This window comes from Podarcis filfolensis (assembly GCF_964270895.1).
Source record: "Podarcis filfolensis genome assembly, chromosome: 12".
In the NCBI taxonomy this organism is placed as follows: domain Eukaryota; kingdom Metazoa; phylum Chordata; class Lepidosauria; order Squamata; family Lacertidae; genus Podarcis; species Podarcis filfolensis.
The window spans coordinates 57979169-57996307 of NC_139614.1; the positions used below are offsets into that span (position 1 = coordinate 57979169).

Sequence of the window (17139 nt, forward strand, 5' to 3'; positions counted from 1 at the left end):
CTCCTCCTCCTCTCCGGCCGGCGGCCCCGCCAGCAGCACAAGCAGCAGCGGCAGAAGCGGCGGCGGCGGCGGCCCCGCGTCACGCAGCCGCCCCCGCTCCTCCTCCCGCGTCAGCGCCGGGCTGGCACCGCCCCCGGACGGAGGGAAGGAAGGAGGGAAGGAGGAAGGCAGGAAGGAGGAGAGCGGCCGAGGGGAGGAGGGATGCGGGGATGCGGGGCCGGCGGCGAGGGAAGGAGCCGCCTGCGCAAGCCCGGCCAGCGCTTATGTAAGGCGCGCGGCCGCGCGTGGCCCTCGCCCGCCTTGCGGGGACCCTCGGAGGGGGCCGGGCGGGGGTCCCGGGCAGGAGCGCGGCTGGCAACGTGCAGGCCGTCGGGGCGAGGAGCCCGCCGGATGGATCAGCCCCAGTCCAGCAGCCTTTTCCCACGGGGCCTCCCGGGAAGCAGCCCTCCCGAAGGGGGAGCCGAGACAGCGTGGCTCCTAGGCTTCGCTGAATAAAATATGGTGGGGGCGCCCTGCATAACCAATCACAAGATGTGGCACGTGCGCACCATTTTAATGGCAATGCCCATCAACTTTGGGGGGCTCAGCCCCCTCAGATATTTTATTGGGGGGTGAAGGGATCTCGCCCCCTAGGAGATGGCTCCTGTGCCTCCAAGATGGCCTTCTCCGCCCCCACAGCTTGGCCCAAGCGTCCTTTGGAAGCCCATCACTTGAACTCTGTGCTGAGAAGCCCTTCCTCTCTTCCGCCTGCCCAGTTTGATGCCTCCAACAGGGGAGGGGGCAGCGGCTGCAGTTGGGGGGTGACCCACGCCTCCTCCAAGGCCAGGGGCGTAGCGAGGGGTGGGCTCCCGCTGAGGGTGCAGGCCCGGGGGGGGGGGAGGATGCTTCACAAAAAATTCAAAGAAAGATGGCAAGAGCCAGAGACTGAGAGCTCCTTGACCAAGAAGGGGGCCTGGAATGGGTCAGTCTCTGCCCTCAACCCAACCCTGAGAGCGGGGAGTCCATTTCATTTATTTCAGAGACTTCTGCCTTTCAAAACACAGTTTTCTCAAGGCTTCTCACAACACGTCTAAAGCATTTTTTGAGTAGGAAACATCAAGATCTAAAATATTAGCAACAAATATAAAACAAATTTTAAGTAGCAAACACCAGTATCTAAAATATTAAAAACTAACAGAACAGCATAAATCAGGCCAGCAAAGCAAGACAGGAATGGCAGATTCATAGTTTTTTTTAAACAACAACCAATAAAACACAGTTTAAAACAAAGAGGATCATTAATTGAAAATCCAGTCCATCTTCTCTCTAAACTCTCTAAATATGTTTTTTTTTAATCACTCATTGCTTCCTTATCTTTAGTTACATCCGGGGCTTTTTCCCCAGCTAGAACTCACCAGAACTCAGTTCTGACTCCTCAGGTGGGCGCCATTGCCATTGCAAGAGAACAAGGGAGGCCTTCGTGGTGAGTTCCGGCACCTCTTTCCCCAGAAAAATAGCCCTGGTTACATCACAGAACTGTAGCCTTGGAAGGGACCCCCAGTGTCTTCTAGTCCAGCCCCCTGCAATGCAGGAATCACAGCTAAAGAATCATTGGCAGATGACCATTCAACCTCTGTTTAAAAAACCCAGAGAAGAAGGGTCCAAAACCTTCCCAGATAGAACACTGCACCATCAAACAGCTTCAGGAAGTTCTTCCTGATGTTTAGTAGAATCTCCTTTCTTGCAACTTGAATCCATAGATCCAGATCCTGCTCTCCAGAACAAGAGAAAACAAGCACGCTCCCTCCTCCATATTGGGAGATGGCTCTCATATCTCCTCTCAGTCTCCTCTTTTCCAGGCTAAATACCCTCAGCTCCTTCAACCACTCCTCATCAGGCTTAGTTTCCAGCCCCTCCATCATCTTGGCTGCCCTCCTCTGCCCACATTCCAGCTTGTCAACATCCTTCTTAAATTGTGGCTCCCAGAACTGGACACAGTATTCTAGGTGTGGCTTGACCAAGACAGAAGAGAGCAGAACCATGACCTCCCTTGATCTGGACCTTAGATATCTGTCGATGCAGCCTAGAATAGCATCAGCTTTTTTTGCTGCTGCATCACACGGTGGGCTCATGTTCAGCTTGTGGTCTACTAAGACCCCTGATCCTTTTCCCCATGTCCTGCTGTCAGGCCAGGTGTCCCCCATCCTATATTTCTGCAGCTGGCTCTTCCTGTCCAAGTGTAAAACTTGGGGTTCCTTCCAGCTCTATGATTCTATGTCCTGAATCAGGGATCAGCAAACTTTATCAGCAGGGGGCCGGTCCACTGTCCCTCAGACCTTGTGGGGGGCCGGACTATATTTTGGGGAACAAAATGAATGAATTCCTATGCCCCACAAATAACCCAGAGATGCATTTTAAATAAAAGCACACATTCTACTCATGTAAAAACAGGACGGTCCGGATTTAGAAGGCGATTGGGCCGGATCTGGCCCGCAGACCGTAGTTTGCCCACCCCTGTCCTGAATCTTCCAACCTTAAGAGTGCACATTGCAGGATACAGCCCCTTGTCTGTATGGGTCCAGAGTTCCCTGCTCCCTTCGGCTGGGGGTGTTGCCCCAGCCCAATCCCAGATCCCAGATGGACTGTCCAGAGATGCTCAGGGGATGGTTGTCCTTTTCACACCATTCTGGGCATCTGTGTGTGCTTCCTCCCCCCCCCCCACTCCTGGACCCACGCAGAGCCTGCTCTGCAGGAGGAGTCTTGGCATTTATCTCCCCCCCCCCCCCGCCTAATTGCTGCATGGGATTACTCTGCCCAGGAAGGAGATGCGCTCACTCAACATGCCTCCCCAGAGAAGCCCAGTTTTGACCAGCAGACCTGTGCCTTCCGGGAGATCAGCTAACTGGGGGTCAGCGGAGGGCTGCAGACCCAGCCCCCACCCCATCGCTGGCATCTTCTTCAGGCCCAGAGCGGCACCCCCTCCAAGTGCCTGCACACACATCCTGCAGTTAATTGGCACCAGCTGCCAGATCAGCTGGGTGCTAATTACCCCCAGGCCCTAATAGGAGGTTTGGGTAGCAGAGCCCGAGTGACTCATCCAGAGGGCAGCAGGAGACAGGCAGGGAAACCTCCCACAGCTGGCGACAGACAGACAGACAGACAGACAGACAGACGGACAGACGCACGCACACAGCCCTCACACCAAGGCTGGACTGCAGCTTTTTTGCATTCCTCGGGCTGCCCAGGAGGAAAGAGCTCCCCTTGCTGGGTCAGGCCAAAGGGTGCCCAACTGACCCAGGATCCTGTTCTCATAGTGGCTGAACAGATGCCCTCATTGGGAAACCAGTAAGCGGGATCTGGGCACAAGAGCAACTCTCCCCTCCTGCCGTTTCCAGCGAATGCAGACCCTCCAAGTGCCCCCATATTCCAGGGACAGTCCCAGATGTACAGAAGCCATCACAGTTTCTGTTTTCATCCTGAAATGTCCTGCTTTTCCTTAGGACGTCCCTATTTTCATTGGAGAAATGGTGAAGGGGATGGTGGTCTTCAAAAGCATTGCTGCCTCTGACTGTGGATGCAGAGCACAGCATCCTGGCCAGGAGCCATCGACTGCCTCTCTTCCTCCTCCATGAATTTCTCCAATCCTCTTTTAATCCCTCTGCCATGGGAGCACATTCACCCAGTGCTTTTCCAGCTGCACTGGCTCCCGGTGGAGTACAGGGTCAGATTTAAGGTGCTGGTTTTGACCTTTAAAGCCCTTCACGGCCTAGGACCCTCGTACCAGTGCAGCTGGTATAGCACCGGGTGAATGTGATCTCACAGCGAGGACCCCGTAAGGAGTCTCGCTGCGGCATTCTGCACCCCCTGGAGTTTCTGGGTCAGTCTCAAGGGCAGCCCCACGTAGAGTGAGCTACAATAATCCAGTCTGGAGGTGAGCATCGCACGGATCACAGTGGCAATCTGCGCCTCCATGGAAAGCCTTTGTCGGGCGGGAACGCCAATCCCCCCCCCCCCGGTAATTCGAAAAATGTGAGGAAGACTCATATGTGGGGGAAATGTGGGGAAGGCTCCAGGTCCATATCCTCTCCCCCGGAAGGTACTGTTTGCTTATTTCAAATGCATGGATGAAAGGGCTGTTGTTGGCTCCTAGCCAAGGGAGTTCTGCTTTGCCTCCATGAATTCCAGTTTCTGGAATCCGCACTCGGGTCTTGCTTGCAGGTTTCCCATTGGGGGCAACTGGTTGTGAGAAGAGGCTGCTGGATTAGATGAGCCAGCAGGGTCTCCTTATGTTTTTATCTATTAAACCTATTGGTTTCTCGTCACCTAAAACCGTCTCCAAGCAACATACACAGAAGAACACTATAAAAGAGAATTATTATTATCACCATTAGTATGTATAGCACCCTTCCTCCAAAGATCACAGGCTAGTTCACAACATGGATCATTCTTCCCGCATTGCGCGGGACTGAACTAGATGATCCTTGGGCATCCCTTCCATGATTCTATAAAATATTAAAATTCCATGCAGCATATAAAAAACAAAAACAGAGAAACCCCAAACAGTGATCACAATGGCAGCCCAGGAAGGAAAAACAACATGACGTGTCCCGCCTCCTCATGAACCAGCAAATGAAAACAAGGACTTGAATGATGACACACACTCCGCTCCAGCCCAGCAGTCCTAGAAGCATGGCATCGTAGTGGGACCCCCAGGGGCACGTAGTCCAACTCCCGGCAATTCAGAAATCACAGCTAACCCATAGTGGGTCCAACAGGCAAGAAGGCATTTTCTGCCCATGCCATGGAGAGAAATGAGGGGCTCGTCAACCTGGGAAAGTAGCCCATCCAGGAGAAGGAAAACTCTAATCGTAAACCTCCATTTGTGAGAAAGTCTTCAGGAGTGAACCCCGAGGTGCAATTTGTAGAGAGAGAAGACAAGGTAAGGAGTGATGTCCAGCGGATTGCCAAACAATGTGCCTGTGATGGCCTGGGACTCGGACTCAGAACCAGAGAAGTCTCAGTCTGCACTGGATCCTTTGCCTCAGGCATCATCTGAACCAAGTCTGGGGCCTGATCCTGAAGAGTCCCAGTCTGCACAGGTTCCCCTGCAGCAAACACCAGCTGGGCCGAGTCAGGGGCCTGAGCCTGCCCTGGCTCCAGATGCGGGGATTCCCTCCTTGCCTCCAGCTGGGCCATCACTTACAGCTGCTCCACTACTGGTTGGGTCAGGGGAGGCTGAGGGGGCCTCTGGGTCTAGTAACCCACCTATGTCTCCCGAGCTGCAGAGACTGAGGTCTGAGAGAAGGAGAGACCTGAGTACTTGCAGGAGGAGTGCTCACCTTCAGGCGAGACAGGGAGGTGAGTCGCCGGGGGATCAGGACCGGCCGCTACCCCAACAAAGATAAAAGGCTGTTGGACCCCGCCCCAGGTTGCGGGAGCAACATTGCTGTATGCCAGATCCTGCCCCTGTCCTTGTCTGGTTTCCTGCCTTGGCCCTGTTGGACTTACTCCCAGCGGAACCTTCGGATTCTGGACTGGTCCTGGACCACGTTTCACGGGTTACCCCTGGGCCCAGCACAGTGCCAATGGCTACTGGCTAAAGCTGTGTCAGAACATCCAGCTCACTGCTGGCAGCGGCAATGCTTGCAAAATGTACGAAGGCATGAAGAAAGCCTTTGGGCAACAGTCAGGAAAAATGCACCACGGAAAACTTTGTCTGGAGAGATGGTCGCGGACTGCAGCAAGCCAATGAAGTGATGGGCAGAGCACTCTCAAGAAGTGTACCCACAGGAAATTGACAGAATCCAGACTCTGCCTGTCTTGGAATTCTAACAGGCCCTCCCTCCCTTGACCAACTAAAGAATGCCCTCAACTCTCAGGCATGTGGAAAAGGCCCAGGGCAGGATGGAATCCCCCCAGAAGTGCTGAAAGCCTGGTTCAGTTCCTCCCTCCTGACACTCTTCCACAGCCTTTTCTCGCAGTGTTGGGAACAAGGATCCGTGCACAAGACATGCGCAACTCCAGCATTGTGACAAAGGTGACCACCATGACAGCAAGAGCTACCATGGGATCCCTCTGCTACTGGGGGGAAAGCCTTGGTCCGTGTAGCTCTCAGCGGATTGTGGTCACTCACCCACAGGGTTTATTCCGAGTCACAATGTTGTGAGCACAGCATTGAGCCATGGTTGACATGATGTTCTCAGTGCGCCAGCTGCTGGAGGAATGCTGAGAGCAGAGACGCCCCTTGCACATCGAGGCCTTTGACCTCCTCAGCCAAAAAGGTCTCTTCACGTGGCTCCACCAGATAAGATGTCCACCTCAGCTTCACGAAATGGTGTCCTTCCACAAGAATATGCGTGCCACAGTCCCATGTGATGGCTCATCCTCAGACGCCTTCCCCACAAAGAGTGGTATGAAGCGGTTGGAAGATGGATGGCGGCAGATTGAGGTTGAATCCTGACAAGACAGAAGTACTGTTCTGGGGTGGGCGGGGGTGGGGGACTTCCTGGTCCTGAATGGGGTAACTGTGCCCCTGAAGGACCAGGTGCGCAGCCTGGGAGTCATTTTGGACTCACAGCTGTCCATGGAGGTGCAGGTCAATTCTGTGTCCAGGGCAGTTGTCTACCAGCTCCATCTGGTATGCAGGATGAGACCCTATCTGTCAGCAGACTGTCTCACCAGAGTGGTGCATGCTCTAGTTATCTCCCGCTTGGACTACTGCAATGGGCTCTGCATGGGGCTACCTTTGAAGGTGACCCGGGAACTACAACTAGTCCAGAATGCAGCAGCTACATACCCTTGTACTGGTTTGAATTAACTAAATAAAGTTTTTGGTTTGATAGGTATTTTTAGTCTTGTAATTTTTTTTGTTTTATTGTTGTGTATTTTTCTTTTTTCCTCTCTATTTCTTTTATACAATACACATTTATTCTAGATGTTTGATAATTTGATTATGTATACTGTAAAAACTATTGTAAGCCTAGAAATATCCAATGTAAGATTAGGGTTTTTTTCTTCTTTCTTTGTTTTATGTTTTGCATGTAATGTATGTTTAATAAAAGTAAAAACAACAACACAGATTGCAGCAGCCTGACTGGTGACTGGGAGCGGCCGCCGAGACCATATAACACCGGTCCTGAAAGGCCTACATTGGCTCCCAGTACGTTTCCAAGCACAATTCAAAGTGTTGGTGCTGACCTTGAAACCCCTAAACAGCCTCAGTTCTGTATACCTGAAGGAGCGTCTCCACCCCCATCATTCAGCCCTGACCCTGAGGTCCAGCTCAGAGGGCCTTCTGGCAGTTCCCTCCCTGTGAGAAGTGAGCTTACAGGGAACCAGGCAGAGGGACTTCTCAGTGGTGGCACCCACCATGTGGAACGCCCTCCCACCCAATGTCCAGGAAATAAACAACTATCTGACTTTCAGAAGACATCTGAACGCAGCCCTGTTTAGGGAGGTTTTTAATGTCTGCTATTTTATTGTGCTTTTAATATTCTGTTTGAGACCACCCAGAGTGGAGGGGGCAACCCATCCAGATGGACGGGGTACAAATATTATTTATTTAATTATTATTATTATTATTATTATTATTAATTAAGCAGGGCTGTGGTCTTCTTGCCCCAACCCCCTTTGGCATATTCTTTTTCCTGCTGCTCTCCTCTGCCTTCCTGGGAGACCGAAGTCGGTGTCTGGCAATGGGGGTCTGCGATGGGCTTCTGCTCAACCTGGCACATCTCCACACCGAGACAAAAGGGGGGCTGATCCTTAAGTGAGAGATGTTTGCAGATAACGTGGCCATGACAGCGCATTCTGAAAAAGCTCTGCGGAGACCCCTCAACCACTTTGGCCAAGCCTGCGGGGAGTTCGGCCTGACCACCGGCCTGACAAGGACCAAGATCCTGGGCCAGGACACCGCCAGCACTCCAGGCATCAGCGCTGGGGGCCACACGCTTGAGGTGGTGGAAGATTCTGTTACACTGGGTGTGCTGGGCACAGGGGTAACCCGTGAAACGCGGTCCAGGACCGGTCCAGAATCCGAAGGTTCTGCTGGGAGTCAATCCAACAGGGCCAAGGCAGGACACCAGGCAAGGACAGGTACAGGATCTCAGGCGGGATCTGGCACACAGCAATGTTGCTCCCGCAACCTGGGGCGGGGTCCGACAGCCTTTTATCTTTGTCGGGGTAATGGCCGGTCCTGATCCCCCAGCGACTCACCTCCCTGTCTCGCCTGAAGGTGAGCACTCCTCCTGCGAGTACTCAGGTCTCTCCTTCTCTCAGACCTTAGTCTCTGCAGCTCAGGAGATGTCGGTGGGTTACTAGACCCAGGGGCCGCCTCAGCCTCCCCTGACCCAACCGGTAGTGGAGCAGCTGTAAGTGATGGCCCAGCTGGAGGCAACGAGGTCATCCCCGCATCTGGAGCCAGGGCAGGCTCAGGCCCCGGACTCGGCCCAGCTGCTGCTTGTTGCAGGGGAACCTGTGCAGACTGGGACCCTTCAGAATCAGGCCCCAGACTAGGTTCAGATGCCACCTGAGGCAAAGGATCCGGTGCAGACTGAGACGCCTCTGGTTCCGAGTCCCAGGCCATCGCACTGGGTTCTCCTATAACCAGAAAAGTCTCCACTGATGCTGAGCTGGACAAGCACGTTGGCAAGGCAGCTCTGGCAATGGCTGGCTTCTCCAAAGGGGTCTGGGAGAATGGGGTGTCCAGTATCAAGACGCTTGCATGTTGGTCATGCCGCTTTATGGCACTGAGCTGTGGTCAACATGCAACTGGCAGGAGCGATGTCTCAGTGACTTCCACGTGCACTGATGAGGGGAGAGACTCCGTCAGGCAAGGCCTCCCCCCACCTGCCTTGCCCCACTCTCTGCTTCTCAATGTGTATTGTATTGTTTTATGTACTGTGGCTTGCCATTGTTTTATGGATTATAGTTTAGATATTATTGTAACTATTGAGCGGATTTCTGTTTAACTTTTATATGTTGATGTTATTATTTTATACAATTCTAATGATTGCTGAATGTTACTTTTTTGATGGAGGCTGCCTATTTTAAAGTTATGATTTATTATCACATTTTTGTATTGCATTAGATTGTTATAAGATGTACATTTTTTTGTTCCTTCGGCTTGTAAACCGCCTGGTGTATTGTAAGATAGAAAGGCGGTATACAAATTAAAAATGATGATGATGGTGATGATGATGCACTGCAACCAAAGGATTGGGGGTGTCACACGACAGGACAGAATTCCAAATCAAGAAGTGGTCTCCCAGGGCAACACTCCCAGCATGTTCACACTCCTGTCTCAGCGACGTTTGGCTTGGTCGTGTCCGTTGAATGGAGGATGGCAGGATCCCCAATGGGGTGCTGGCTTTGGGCACCAGGCCAACTGGCAGAGCAACTCTGCCTTACCAACATGTCTGCCAGTGTGACACAAAGGCTGGCAACATCAGTCCTGCCGTGTGGGAATCCCATTCAGATGACCCCAGTGCCTGGAGACAGGCAGGCAGGCCCTGCATGAATAGCAATGACCAGAGAAGGAATGATGGCTGGGAGGAGAAAGGCCCTGGTGCATCTGCAGCAACACAACCGGACACCTTCGTCTGCCCCGGCTGCAACAAAACATGTCTCTCCTGTATCAGTCTCTGCAGCCACAGCAGGTGCTGTAATAATAATAAATTGTATTTATACCCCGCCCTCCCCGGCCAGAGCCGGGCTCAGGGCGGCTAACAGCAATAAAATCACAGTAAAAACATAATAGGGGGGAAAAGGAGGGGGGGAACCAATTTAAAATACAGGTTAAAATGCAATTTAAAAAGCAGTCTCATTTTAAAATAGCCAATAAATCAAGACCATAAGCGGAGGGAAACATAAGAAACACTGAGTCCAAACCAAAAGCCTTGCGGACCAGCTCTGTCTTACAGGCCCTGTGGAAAGATGTCAAGTCCCGCAGGGCCCTAGTCTCTTGGGACAGAGCGCTCCACCAGATCGGGGCCACGGCCGAAAAAGCCCTGGCTCTGGTTGAGACCAATCTAACCTCCTTGAGGCTTGGGACCTCCAAAGTGTTGTTATTTGTGGACCTTAAGGTCCTCCGTGGGGCAGACCAGAAGAGGCGGTCCCATAGGTACGAGGGTCCTAGGCCACATAGGGCTTTAAAAGTCAAAACCAGCACCTTAAACCTGATCCTGTACCCCACCGGGAGCCAGTGCAGCTGGGAAAGCACTGGGTGAATGTGATCCTGCAGCGAGGACCCCGTAAGGAGCCTCGCTGTGGCATTCTGCACCCGCTGGAGTTTCTGGGTCAGCTTCAAGGGCAGCCTCACGTAGAGCGAGTTACAATAATCAAGCCTGGAGGTGACCGTTGCATGGATCACTGTGGCCAGATCAGGGCGAGAGAGGTAAAGGACCAGCTGCTTAATACGGCGGAGATGGAAAAACGCCACCTTTACTGTGGCTGCAACCTGCGCCTCCGTGGGAAAGGAGGCATTGAATGTTACACCCAACCTCTTGACAGAAGGTGCTGGCACTAATTGTGCCCCCGCAAGAGATGGGAGTTTGCCCCCCCAGTCCCATATCGTCCCGTCCCAGCCAGAGGACCTCTGTCTTCGAAGGATTTAACTTCAGCCGGCTCCCACGCAGCCATCCAGCCACAGCTTCCAAGCATCAGGTCAGTGTGTCCGGGGCCGAGTCAGGGCGGCCGTCCACCAACAGATAAAGCTGGGTGTCATCAGCATATCGATGACCCCCCAGCCCAAAGCTCCGGACAATCTGGGCAAGGGGCCGCTTAAGATACTAAAAAGCATTGGGGAAAGGATTGCGCCCTGTGGGACTTCCACATACCAAGATGTGGCGTGGCGACAACTCCCTCCCTTCCAACAGCTTGACCTCACCCCCAAAGTGCATTTTCCCAATGTCTCCCTAGCCAGACGGATGCCATTCAGGCATACCATGCTGCTTGAGACCATCTAGCTGTATATTGCCTACACTGACTGGCAGCTGCGGCTCTCCAGGGTTTCAAGGAGGGGTCTCTGCCAGCCCAACCTGGAGGTGCTGCTGGGAACTGAACCCGGAACCTTCTGCCTCTCGCTGAGCTACAACCCTAATAATACACTGAATCACAGGGGGACCACAAGGGTCATCTAGCAGAGGCTGTAGGCTCAGGCGCTGCCCTGCCTGCTGCTGCCACCGGCACCGTTTGACTGGCTCTTGGGGTTGGGGTGCGGACGGGGAGGCATTTTACTCCTGCGCAATGCCATCCCTCGAGGCGTTAAATTCATCCTCTGATGGGGGGACACAATGAAGCCGAATGTTGGAAGATTCAGGGCAGATCAAAGAAGGTCCTTCACACAGCACAGAGTTAACCTGTGGAACTCTCTGCCTCAGGAGTGCTAGATGGCTTTAAAAGAGGGTGAGAGGAGGAAAGGGCTTTGGATGGCCAGCTGCCTGATCCTTCTCTACTTATGGATCTGTGGACATCAGGGCTGAGAGGAGAAGAATTGAGGGTCTCTTTCCCCCATGGGCTGAACTGAAATTGGCTACTGCCCCCTTCTGGCTGTCCCTGGCCTTGCATGTGGCTATCGGGGAGAGCTGGCTACTGCACACCCTCGGGATCCGGAGGGGCCTTTCTGCTGGGGAGTTTCCTTTCCCTATTTAATCCTCACGACAAGCCTGTGTGGGAGGTCAGGCTGAGAAGCACAGCCTCTTGTGGCAGGGAGTTCCACTGTTGAACTCTGTGCTTCAGAGGAGGACTTCCTTTTGCCTCAACCTTCCGGCCTTCCACTTTGTTGGATGCTGCCCATGAAGGAGGAACGATTCAGCGCAGAAGCCATTTGAGAGCCTGCTGAATCAGGCCAAGGCGCCTCTAGTCCAGCATCTTGTTCTCACAGAGGCCAGCCAGAGGCCCCAATGGGAAAACCTCAAGCGGGACTCGAACACAGAGCCGCTCTCCCCTCCTGCGTTTTCCAGCAACTGGTCTTGGGAAACATTTCTGCCTCCGATTGCCTTTCCTATCCTCTTCCTCCTCCCTCAATTTGCTGGAGCCTCTTTTGAAGACATCCAGTTGGTGGCCTCCTGTGGCAGGGAGTTCCGCAGTTCAACTCTGCGCCGCAGGAAGCAGCCTTCCCTTTCTTCCTCCCGACTCCGCCCCCCCCTCCGCTTCCTCGCCCGAGAAGGGAAAACTACAGCGCCCACAATCCCCTGCGGCGAGGAGGACCCAGAAGGCACCGCGCGCCCCAACTACGTTCCCCGGCGTGCCTTGCGCTTCGGGGGAGCGAGGGCGCTCTCTGCGCCGGCGCGGCCGCTCTCGCCCCGGAAGCCGGAAGTTGGGCGGGCGGGCGGGGACTACGAGGCCCACAATGCCGCGCGCCGGCGGCCGGAAGGGAGGGCGGGAGCGCCTGAGTGGCAGCGGGAGGAGGATGGAGGAGGCAGCGGCGGCTGGCGGGGTCGCGGGTGAGTCGGGGTCGCGGGGGGGGGGCGGTTGCTAGGAGACGCCTCCGCCAGGGGGCAGGGCAGAGACCCGGGGGGCGCCCCTCCCTCCCTCCCTCCTCCCGGGCGCCCACCTCGCGGGGCTGTTGTGAAGGCAGAGGCCCCGCCCTCTTGGGGGGCCCCCGAGCGGAGCCCCAGGAGAGCAGCTGGATTGGGGCCTCTCAGCCTGGAGCCCCAAAGGGAGCGCTGCTTCCGGGGGGGGATGGGCTCCCAGGCACCTTTATTATTATGACTATTATTATTGCTATTATTTTATTTGCCCCCCGCCCCCCGGGCAGCTGGCAGCATGCTGTAAATAAAAACCTCACCCCTGACCCGACTTCCCTCTCCTGGGCTGCCTTCCGCTGTCTCCTGAAGGCGACCTTGCTCCTCCTTCCATGCTCTGTCCTCCACACAGAAACTCAGCTATACAATCTCATTGCCAAATGGCACCTCAAACCTGGGGTACTGGGGCCACAAGGGAACGTAGGTATCATTTTTGAGTTTTTGTTGTTATTGGTTCTACAGTGGTACCTCAGGTTACAGACGCTTCAGGTTACAGACACTTCAGGTTACACACTCCGCTAACCCAGAAATAGTACCTCAGGTTAAGAACTTTGCTTCAGGATGAGAACAGAAATTGTGCTCCAGTGGCGCAGCAGCAGCAGGAGGCCCCATTAGCAAAAGTGGTGCTTCAGGTTAAGAACAGTTTCAGGTTAAGTACAGATCTCCGGAACAAATTAAGTACTTAACCCGAGGTACCACTGTATACAGCTTTATCTTTTAAAGAGCAAATCTCAAAGCGGCTTACAACACATTGCAATATCAACTCAAAACAACCCAGAGCAAAACAAAGTCAAGCTTGCAGGAGAATATTTCAGCTCCTTCTCTAAGGGGTCTCTGGCTTCCCCCAGTCGCCAGCCTGGCAGCCAGAAAACTCCACTTGGTTGCAGTTAGACGTGTGCCAGTTGCAAAACACACCTGGCTAATTTCTAATGCTGCCTGCACAGCAAATTCCCTCCAGAACCAGATGCTGGAAACTGCAGGAGCAGACAGTATGGCCAGATCCTACTTGTGGGCCCCTGGTTGGCTCCTGGGGGTGTTGGTGGGGGTGACAAGGACACTTAGCTTCCCAGGAGCTGCCAGGCTGATTCAGGGTGAGACACCCCCACCCTCCCAGCTCCTTGGAAGCAGCAGCAACTGTGTCGCCTGCTTCCTCCACTGGAGGTTTCCAGCAGCCCCATAGACTTGGGGGCTGGGGGTTGGCTCTAGATCTCTGACATCGTTGTTTGAATTTTATCCATTTCCTAAAACCTAACCCGACTGTAAAACAAACCCCAATCGCCTCCAATCTTTCTACAAAAAAAAAGAGAAACCAAGGAAAAATTGCAACAGCAGTTCAAAACACAAAAGGTTTAAAGAGCAGAACGGGTTGAGAATCCGCTTTCTGAGCCTTGTGATTCTGGGGGGTGGGGAGTCTCCCTGCTGCTTCTCTTCTTCTCACCGCCCTCCTCTTTCCCTTCTGCCCCCCAGGCGTGTGAGGTGTGCCTCCCCCCTGTCGCCGTCGGCCATGGCTCTGATCGAGGGCGTGGGGGACGAAGTGACGGTCCTCTTTGGGGTGCTGTTGGTGCTGCTGGTGCTGGCCCTCGCCTGGTTCTCCACGCGCACGGTGGAGCGAGGGGACCCCCTCTTTGCTGCCTCCCCCCCTCTGGCCGCAGGGGGGCAGCCGCGGGAAGGAGGTCTCCTGGTGGAAGACAGGTCTGGGACGCAGGTCTCGGGGGTCCGGCAGGTCAAGGACGAAGGGGCGTCATCTTCAGCTGCTGACTCGGACGCCGGGGGGCTCAGGCATCGGACGGCCCCCAGCCCTGCCCAGGGACCCCGGCTGGCCCCTGGCGCAGAAGCCCCCCCAGCAGACAACACCATCGTCCTGCGGCTGAAATTCCTGAATGACACAGAGCGCCTGGCTCGGGTCCACCCTGACGACACTGTCGGCACCTTGAAGAGGTGAGGGGCTTCCTGTGGGGTTTTGGGGGCTGCCCCAGCACTGCTGATAGCTCCCTGTTGCTCAGTGAGGCTGGGGGTGAGTTCCCAGCCCCACTGAAAGGAGCCTCATCACCCACCCTTGGGGGGGGCTGCAATGGGGTCAGAATGCAAATACGCAGCCAGCCCCCTTCTCCCTTAACCGGGGATGGATTTGAGCAATGGGATGCGTATCTGTGTCACTTTCCATTCCGACAAATCCCAAAGCGGCTCAGAAACATTAATAGGACATCACAAGTACGGCATAAACACACTGTTGTTGTTGTTATTATTGTTATTTATTTAATTCTTGTTTAGCCCTTCGTCTGCAGATCTCAGGCAGTTCACAACATCAAGTGTATAATTTTAAAAAATCAACGATTATGGTCTAGAAAGCACGATTAGCAACCCAGCATCTGAGAAATAAGCTCAATGTTGGCGTTATGTAGTGTAAGTCGTATGATAGGCTTAACAAACCAATAGGGCATTTGTAATCTGTGAAACAATATTGACAAAATAGCAACTGAGAAATGAGCTTCTGAGTTCATACACACACACTCTCCCCCACCCCCCGCCTCCAATAACGAACTATTCAGTTCATTAAAATGCAGTTCATTAAAAGGATCCTGAATTAGCAGAAATACCTACAGCAGATCCAGAGCTCCACTTATCAGGAGACCATCTTCCTCTGAGTCAGCCAAAAACTTCAAACCCAGGGCAGGGGTTAAGCCGCTGTCACTTATTAGTGGTATTTGTAGACAGCCCGGCAGTGTCAGCTGCCCCTGTCCAAACTGAGCAGTGTTGGCAGCTTCCTTGTACTGAGTCTGATCCATTGCTTCAACTCACTTAGTATTGCCCACACTGGCTGGCAGCAGTGGCCCTCTGGGATTTCGGGGAAGGTTTCCCCCCAGCCCTGCCTGGAGACGCTGTCGGTGGGGAGGGAAGCCGGGACCTTCTGCTTGCAAGGCAGATGCTCTGCTGGTTGAGCTGTGCCCTTTGGCCTTGCTTGGGGGGGCCTTTGGGGGTCCCTTCCAGCCCTCCCGTGCTCAGATCCCCTTATTCAGCCCGTGCCAAGGGACATGAGCCTCTCTCCTTCTCTTTCCGCCCCGCCAGGACCCACTTCCCGGGCCAGGAGCAGCTGGTGCGCCTCATCTACCAGGGCCAGCTCCTCCGGGACGACTCTCAGACGCTCTCCGCCCTGCACCTCGCCCACAACAGCGTGGTGCACTGCCACATCTCGCAGAACCGGCCACCGCCTGCGCCCGCCCACGGCAACGGCGCCCAGGCGGACGCCGCCCAGGCGGCCCTCAACGTGGGCAGCCTGATGGTGCCTCTCTTTGTGCTGATGCTGGGCGCCCTCTGGTACTTCCAGCTCCAGTACCGCCACGTCTTCACGGCCACGGCCACCACCTGCCTGGCGGGCCTCACCCTCGTCTTCAGCTTCGTGGCCTTCGCCGTCTACCGCAGATAGCGCCTGGATGAGGCCCGGACTCTGCGCGCCAGCCTGCCGGACAGAGACCTCGCAGGCTCCCCGAATGCCTCCTCGGAGCTGCCTGGATGTGTCTTCCCTGCCTTTCGTCTTTGCGCCTCCCTCCCAGGATGCCACACGCAGCAGCGGGTGTCTTGCATGTACCTCCAAGGGGGACCGGACTGGAGGGGGCTGGGGAGGGGGGCAGGAGCCGCCTGTGGTGCCTAAGTGGGGCAAGGGCCCTGGGGGAGGGGCTGGTGGGGGTGGGGCCTTGTGTGCCTGGGCCAAGAGCAGCGGGCGGGTGGGGGGCGTGCCTGGCCATGGCTTCTTTTAAAATTAAAACTGTGAAGGATGGGAAGTGGTCTCCCTTGTGGTTTGTGGCGGGGGGGGGGGGGGCTAGAAACTCAGATGCAGAAGCTCATCACCAAAGGCCACCTGAGAACTAGGTCACGGTTGCCACAACAGACTATCTAGGCACCAACCCCCCCCCGATGAAAATCAATTATAATTATATAATATATAATTATATTTTAAAGAGAAAATCTCCAAGCTGTTTACAACACATTGGGACATCAAATAAAGCAATCCATAATGAAACGAATGCAAGCTTCAAGGAGAATATTTCAGTGACATTTTGCTTTCCCCGTATTTATTTGGCGACTTCGTTTATAGAGCTGCCCCACAGCAGAAGGACTCCAGGAAGGCAGTGTGGGGCAGTGGTGAGAGGGTCGGACGAGGACCTGGGAGATCAGGGTTCGAATCCCCACTCCGTCCCAAGTCTAGCCAGTCACAGGGTCGTTGTGGAGATTTATCTGAGGAGGGGGTGAACCGTGGACTCCTTGGGGGAAAAGGTGGGGTACTAATGCAGTGAATAAGCTCTTCTGCTGCCCTGCTTCAGGAAGCTGGAGGGAGCAGCCAGGTGGAGATGCCTGCCAGTCACATCTCTCACCGTGGGTCCTGGCCCAGCAGCTACGGCAGTGGGGGCCCCATCAGAGGCAGGATACAGAAAGGCTCTGAGGGTGGGGGGGCAGGCAGCCTGGAGACCTTGTTCCAAGCTTTGTTCGCTGTGGGTGGAAATGCTTGTCCTTTGGGGAAGAGAGCCGAGTGGAGCCTCCCTGGCCAGGGGCAGAGCATGACTCCTTCCTGCCCTGTCTGCTTGTTGTCTTCCCTGGCAGCCACCAGAGCGTCCGAGGCGCCCTGAAGTTCGTCCCCAGA

General features: G+C 54.6%; 2 protein-coding genes and 1 long non-coding RNA gene across 3 annotated transcripts in view; 2 read left to right on the forward strand and 1 right to left on the reverse strand.

Moving 5' to 3' along the window:
- LOC310746292 overlaps nt 1-11484 on the forward strand; it is a 284046-nt gene extending 272562 nt beyond the window's left edge. Inside the window, exons 2-3 of the long non-coding RNA XR_014540590.1 lie at nt 8379-9635; nt 11108-11484. This is a non-coding gene — a long non-coding RNA (uncharacterized lncRNA). The remainder of the gene's footprint in view (nt 1-8378; nt 9636-11107) is intronic.
- Nucleotides 1-17139, reverse strand: part of LOC310745974 (uncharacterized protein) — a 618230-nt gene that overhangs the window by 415300 nt on the left and 185791 nt on the right. The window lies entirely within an intron of this gene.
- TMUB1 (transmembrane and ubiquitin like domain containing 1) lies at nt 12308-16525 on the forward strand. Its single transcript, XM_083577523.1, has 3 exons — nt 12308-12422; nt 13971-14441; nt 15570-16525. Exons 2-3 carry the CDS (start codon nt 14008-14010, stop codon nt 15925-15927), a joined length of 792 nt encoding a protein of 263 aa, XP_083433649.1. The 5' UTR covers nt 12308-12422; nt 13971-14007; the 3' UTR covers nt 15928-16525.